The following is a 7,498-nucleotide window of genomic DNA, read 5'->3' as shown; positions in this document are numbered from 1 at the left end:
CCCCAACTAGCAAGACCCCAGCCCCACTACTGGCCCTACCGTATCCCAGATGAACCACAGCTCCATCCCGCACCCTGCCCCAGCCCCATTCCCTCACCATGTGGGCCTCAGTCTGCCTTCCTCCATGCCCCTTTCCTCCCCCCTCACCCACCCTCCAACAGACTTACCGGCCAGATACTACTCTCCATGCACAGCGCTCCTGGGCGCCTGCGTGCTGCACTGCAGCTGCGCATGCATGTGGCATTTATTGGTGACATTATCAGCCACATCAGCCAAAAAAGACCAATTGCTGATAATGTCGATTTTCCTTTTATCGGTGCCGATATGATATGGACTGATGTATCGGTGCACCTCTACCTGCAGAGCTCAGAACCAGAAAGTAAACTTATGGGTGAATATAAAAAAAAGTGTTTTTAATGGTGTACAAGACTTCAGCGCAACAAATATTTTGACACTGGATTTGCAAAGCCATTTCCTTGATTCTTTTCTCAGTCAGTGTTACACACATGCGAAGACAAGAATTTAGGCAAAATCTGCATAACAGATTAAATCAACTGAAGCAACTGGACTAAATATGCATCTAAAAAAAGTTAACAATTTCAGCTCAGACAAGAGGAATAGTTTAGCATTCAGGCACTCAACCTGCTGATGAAACAGCTCCAAAGAATCTCATTTCCAATAGAGTTAGAGATGCAATTCTGGATCTTGGAAAATGGAAGTGGAAACTGTGGTATAGCAACATACACAGAAATATTCTGTAGCATAATTCAAATGAAGGGATGGATGCCATCTTTCCATTCCAAAGTTCCCTCCACAGCATTCTTCTAATAAATTTACTTACATGTTGTATTTCCTGCTGGCTGGCTCTGTAGTTTTTCTTGGTTAAATTGTCCACCAGGTAGCTGATTTGAGACAAGGCCAGCGAAAGCGAGTCAAGATTCATTGCTGGTTGGGGCGGAAGCAGGCGGCCGAGCCCGGCGCAAAATCACCATTATTCCCCTTTAGTCACCTCAGAGACAGGTTAATTTTTTTCCCTGATTATCTTATATTCTGGTCCTTTTTGTTTCTTCAGCTCTTCTTTCCCAGTAGTTCTACTCTGTTCTGAAACATGGCACCTGGAAAACAATACAACATTGAATTAGATTAGATTTTAGCTATTTTTCAAGTACCATTCATGGGGGTTTCTAAAAAACATAAGAACCTGCCATTACACTATTCAATATTAGAACTATACTTCTCACCTTGGTACCAGAACTTTTAAGCTTTGTAAAAGTCTTCCATTTCTGTTAAAAACAGTAGGGGGGGGGGGGGCAACACTTCCTACAGCAGTGGAAGTTTGGTGTTATGACTGAGTTCAGTACTACCAAATAGAAGGCAAATTAGCCATTTTGGTTTCAGAGAAATGGAATGTAACATATAGTCATTTCTTTAACAGTGTAAGTAACTGGCAACAAGAACGTCTATATTCTCTTGATATTTATATCAAGAGGCAACTACTTAATTTAACTGTATGTGCATTACAGAGAGATCTACAACGTAGATCATTTTTAATATAGTCTGTTAGGGCACATCAATAAAAAAGTAACTGTACAGAATTCTTTTTCCAAATGAGAATTTCCACCAATCCAACCATGTTTATTCAGCAATATTTGAAGAATTAACAACACACTTAACCTGAACATGCAAGAGGGACAATGCAGGTACTTTATACAACAAATCTCTCACTAATGCTACAAACAAGAATGAGATACCAAGTTAAATACTATAAAGAGCAAGAATCAGGGACACTAAAAGCCTCAAAATACAAATTGTTGGGACAATTTGCTCTCTGACCCATTTTTTCAGCATTCTGTCCTGCTTCAGACTATGTCCAAACACACAGTGCAACTCCCAAACTACAGCAGGCAGCTATAAACAAAAAAAGAACCGTAGTAAACAAATCTTAAAAGTTTTACTGTAAGCCCTTCAGCTCTCCAACTATTCTGAACAGCACAGCTTGCCAACTTCAGATTTCAATGACAACACAAAGCCTAACTACTGACATCTAGTCTGTCAGGTATGGGACTGCCAATGCCACATCCCAGAATAAAAACTGCATATCTAAACACCTTGAGAAACTAGTCCCATAGGAAAATGAAAGCTTTATTGAGAAGCTGTTGTAATCAATCAGCTCCATTCTGGTTCTGAAGATTCACTGAATGAAAATACAATTGGTTTGAAGCGCACCAGCACAGAGGTCACCGACAACCTGCCAGGGGCGCAATAGCCTTCTATCTTTAAATAGACTAAAGCATACTGCCAGAAAGCAGCAAGAAAAATAACAGCCAAATGAGCAGTACATGTTAGGACATATTTCCATTGAGAAGGCAGGCACAGGGTGTGTATTATTAAAGTAGGGGCAGCTCATCTTTAAAATGTTTAGGGACATGTAGAAGCATTTCTCTGCACAACTAAATTTAATTAAATCAAAATAAATACAGGATATGCTATCAACAGATAAGAGAGCAGCTTCTTCTGTACTATGCTGGCAGGTGGTGGTCTGTATATTTACATGAAATAATTTCCTCATTAGTTTACAAGGTTCCTTGGGTGAATTTGATATCTTTTATTAGACCATAAATAAAAGATTTAGACCAACACGGCTACAACCCAAACCCCTGCTCATTAGTTTACGTAATTTATATACGGTCCTTCCCAACAAAGGCTCAGGGCAGACTCAAAATTGTCTACTTTCATACTTTTGAAGCGTTGGGAGGGGGAAGGCCTTAACCAAAAAGTCTGAGTGGATCTTTAAAACTACTCTTCAGTTGTAAATTGAACAAGGCAAGCCATGCTCAACACTATTACATTTGACATGTGGGCCTATCCTACAGTTGAATCAATGGAAGGTTAATGAAGGACCCAACTGTCACCTTTCAAGTAAGAATCTCAAGCAGTGATCCACTGGAGGCTAGATGAAGATTCCAGTTTCCAAACACTACTTCTCTAATGGAATCACACAATATATCCATAGTACTGCAGCATCAAGATTTTAAAAAATGGAGATGCTTGCAAATCAATTTACTAAAACACTTAGAGTTTGACAGCCTGTTATAAAAAGATTGGACTTCTGGAAAAGTGTTTGTGCCCAAAAGTTTGCAAACAATTTTTCCAACTATTTAGCTGGTCTAATAAAAGATATCACATGTACCCAAAGAACCTTGTCTGCCGTTGTCTAAAGAGTTTAACCAGGGCAAGAGCATTTTTATTCATATGTAATTAAGTTTAAAAACAGACTGTCCAGAATTTCTGCAAGAAACATCATTCCTTGTGAGTGTTATATTGATTGCCATCATTTCTTTCAGAAGTCTCAAGTTTTGCAAATCGTACCCTCTCACAATACTTCTAAAAAAGAAAAATCCTTGCTTATTAACTACTTAAATTACAGTTCCTGAAATGCCTAGAGATCTCTCACTGCATCAGAATCTGCCCTTTATCTTGTAATAGGTGAAAGTAAAGTTTTAATCTCAAGGGGTACAAAATACTCAACTTAGTTTGCACTCTTGCATGATAGCCATACTTTCTAAAGAAATAAGTTTATTTGAGGTTCTCCTTATGAAAAGAGAAGTTTCAGTCACAGTTTATTGACACTTCTTCTGGACAATGGAATTCTGGTGGACTACCAATTCTAATATAATAAAAGGCTTAGTCTGTCTGAGTGTCTGTCCACAACACTTTTGGGCAACTGCACATAAGGGTGGGCTGCGATTGACTGCACATGCCGAGGTTGCCGGGGAAGGCTGTGGTGAACATGCCCCAGCTGCCCAAGCAGCAGGGCTTGTCCTACCACCTCCCTGCCTGAGGGCAAGGAGAGTGTGTGGAGCGGGTCCAGCCAGTGGAGCAGCTGGGGGAGTGGGGGTGGAGCAGGGCTTGACATGGGGCTTCATCCCCACCCCGCCTACCCCATCATTCTTGACAGGCAATTTGCTAGTACAAGAATAAAGTTCTACGCAAGAAACAAAAATACCAGTGTTAAGGATAATAAATAATTCATTGCACAAAGAGAACTCAGTACTTGGTATTGAAATGCTTCAGCTGTAAACAGTATACACCCATAAATGCCTTGTGCAGTTCAGCATGTTACTGCTGTCGACTGTGAGGCGAAGTTTAAGTATTCACGACCTGCATTTCTCAACTGGTGGATCATGAGGAAGTCCCAGAAAAACCTGCAAAAGTGTTGGTGTGAGTGAGGTGTGGGGGGTGTGGTGATGTGTGTGCATGCACTGGGGACAGTGGCCAGAGGCAGCAGGGGGAGTGGTGAGAAGGCAGCACCTGGCCCTTCAGCAGGGGGAAGGAGGCAGGGATGATTCTTCACAGCAGGCAGCTGCATGCCTGGTAAGCAGCACGGGGGCCTGTCCATACACGCAGGGGCCTGCCCTTGCTGCTTGCACTCCAGCCCAAGCAGGACGAAGGCCCCTTCTGGCAGCCATGGTGGGGTGGGGTAGGGAAGGATTGTGGATAGGGAGTGAAGGGCACCAGCAGGGCCAGGGGGTGTGGGTTAGGACAAGCCATCCATCTGGGCAAATGGGTCCCAAAATGAAAAAGGCTGAGAACCACTGTTCTAGACTACTAAAAGATTTGTCTTTTAGTAGTCTAGAACAGTACAACAACATAATAATAGAAAGCTTCAGATTACTCTATTTAGAGTTGAACTATTGTAGGTTAAGAATTTCTACATGACATGCAATCATTTCCAAAAACTGCAGAGATTTGATGACATGTCTCCATCTGGAGCATGGCAGCACCTTATGATAACCCAAAATAGCAAGACTCTCAGATAACACATTTTTATATATCTGTGGAAAGCTACTGCCTAAGACCTATGGAGGAGTGCAATTGCTACCTTGCTCCTGGTGAAACTTGACTTCCTTTCATGTGTAGGAGACTACTTCATACATTTTAGCTAACATTCACATTAGAATACTTTAAACAAAGCTCTGACACATACCTGCATGAAAGTTACACTGTAAAACTATTATTGCTTTTAAAATTTATGGGTAAGTAAAACTGCATAGCTGAACTGTCATCACTTGACTTAAGTTATTGATTAATTTTACTGGCATCTTGGATTTGAACCAAATATTGTTTACAGGCTAGTAAGTCACAACAATCTCAGTTAACTGGAACCAAATTATCTGGATTTTCTAGAATGACAGATTTATTTTAAATTACAACTATACAGATAAACAATTGAGCTAACTCAACTTGCACGAGAGCACTCACTTAAAATAAGTGCTAAAAATCTGTTATGTCCCGTCCCGTCCCGCCCCCCCACAAGCTATTTAACAAGTACAGTTTCAGCAGTCAACATGTAAATGCAGGGTGGGGGGTTACATTTCAGCCACAAGCTCTCTCTAAACACAACTACCTTGCATTTTTTGTTAGAAGTCAATCACAGCTAGTCAGCCTCATTCTCTAGCTGCTTTTCTTGGAATACATCATGGCATAGAAACTTTTTGGTAGTTTCAAGTTTTTGAAAATGTGACACAATAAAGAATTCCAGGATAAATCCACTACCTGTTTTCATTTCAGTCAAACAAAACAGTTTTAAAGTTTCTTCCGATTACCGTAGTCAGTAAGTGAATCATAAACCCATCTTTAAGAGGCCAGGAAAGAGAACTTCTATTTTTTTTAGCTCTAGTGTTTTTTCCAAGTGTTGGCAATAAATGTTACAACATGGCTTAAAGGAAAACCTCCATAACAACAATATAACCTTCAATGTTAACTGCATATTGGAACAAACCCGAGCACTGAGGTAAAACTACATTTCTCCATTCTGGTTTTCCCGGCATTATGGGTTTACTGATAACTAGTCATTACATCACAAGGTTTCACTACATTTTTCCCCTCAATAGCAGCAAGGTAATCTTACTCTGCTTTATTTAACACTACCTATTCTTATGCCTGAAACATAAGAATAGCCATGTTAAAATTTCTCATCTGGGAATGAAATGCTAAATCAATTACTCTCTGAAAGAATGAAGCAAGTCTCCCTCCCAAGAAAGATACAGGGAGATCAAAACAAGTGCTCTGGCAATGAAAGGGGGTCAGTGGTAGAAGCGTATGCACACAGAAGTTGAGGACAGCACCCAATAAATGTCCAGGAGGGAGGATGAAAAGCATATTTCTATGTAACGAAGTTGACTTCCTGTTCACAAGCTAATTACTTCATCTGGACTAATTTTGCTTCAAGTTTCATCAATCCAAGATACTGTAGTTACCTTGGAAACAGGAATCAAAAGATACTGACAGCTGTTGTTGCATTGTCGTGCTTCCTACCATACTCCTTAAGAACAGAGCTCAGACTAGACAGTGTCTAAAGAGACAAAACTTGACACTTCTAAATTTTAAGGTGCATGTTTTATGTCACACAAGCATCAGCTTTTGTACCTGTTACATAAGTTTAAGATCTGCTTATTCCTACTGTAGTTATTAACACAACCAAACCTTAGACAAGCTGTTGGTTAATAGTCCCTGCTTTATGCCAAGGCCTAGAGAAAGAAGAGCCTGGAATTATAAATACTCATATAAAATAGAACTACATTTAAGAAGATCCTACGAAGTTCCGAAATAAGCAAGTCTTGGAATTACGCAACTTCTTTCCACATTTTCAACTGGGTGACAAATTTAGAAGTCCAGCTGCATGGTGCTGCCATTTCTGGTTTTCTGGATTACTAGGGCCACATCTTCAGATTAGTCTCCTTTAACAACAAATTCCACTGTTTAGGTATTTATTTGTTTTTTTCAACAGGCTGAGATAGGGCTTCAACCCCGTCTTCTAAACTCTGGACTATAAGTTACCATGTAATAGCCCACAATTTGCTTGCACAGGAGTCAAAGTTAATATGTCCAGAATGCTAAGATCTTTTAAAGGGAAAAGTAACTTGTGATCCACAAAAGTTTAGTCTTCAGGAAAGGGCTTAAAGAAGAAAAAGGAAAATGAAATGCTGAGGGTTCAGGTGTCAATTAAGAATAAACTAGATTTGTTTGACTACTTAGAGCAAGTTTTGCCCAATGTATTTTTTCCCCAGTGACCTGCTGTTTTGTATACTGAATGCTTCCCCCTCCGTGCTCCGTCAAGCTAAAGCTTACGACAAGAAAATATGATGCATGTACTGAAAGTGTACAGAAAACCCCTATTCAAAGTTGCTTTTTGGGTTTGTTTGTTTTTTTTAAACAAAATACAAGCAGAAAACCGGGACCTTTGAACCAAATGGCCAACTAGCGCCAGTCCGGCATACTTCAATGCCACGAGTGGATCCGTGGAGAAGCGGCCACACGTCGCACTGCCTCGAGGCTCTCCGCCAGGGGTCACTCATCGGGGCCCGGATTCAACCCGCTCGGCACTCTCGGGCCCGCAGGCCCCGCGCGCGGCAGGACAGCGGGGGAGAGGAGCCCGAGCCGCTCCGGGACTCTCCCTGGCGCCTACAGGCGGCGGGACGGCCCTGGGGTCACTCCC

At 41.2% G+C, this 7,498-nt stretch overlaps 1 protein-coding gene across 1 annotated transcript in view; it reads right to left on the bottom strand.

Annotated features, from left to right (window-relative positions):
- The window catches only part of CNOT1 (CCR4-NOT transcription complex subunit 1), a 94,930-nt gene extending 93,815 nt beyond the window's left edge, over window positions 1–1,115 (bottom strand). The window contains 1 exon segment of the mRNA XM_006020194.1: window positions 842–1,115. Within this exon segment, the coding sequence (XP_006020256.1) occupies window positions 842–943 (102 nt within the window). The 5' untranslated portion in view covers window positions 944–1,115.
- Between the last annotated feature and the right edge of the window lie 6,383 nt (window positions 1,116–7,498).

This window comes from Alligator sinensis, unplaced genomic scaffold (genome assembly GCF_000455745.1).
Source record: "Alligator sinensis unplaced genomic scaffold, ASM45574v1 scaffold203_1, whole genome shotgun sequence".
Classification (NCBI taxonomy): Eukaryota; Metazoa; Chordata; order Crocodylia; family Alligatoridae; genus Alligator; species Alligator sinensis.
Note: the sequence above shows the minus strand (reverse complement) of the source record. Positions and strands in the feature narration are given on the sequence as shown.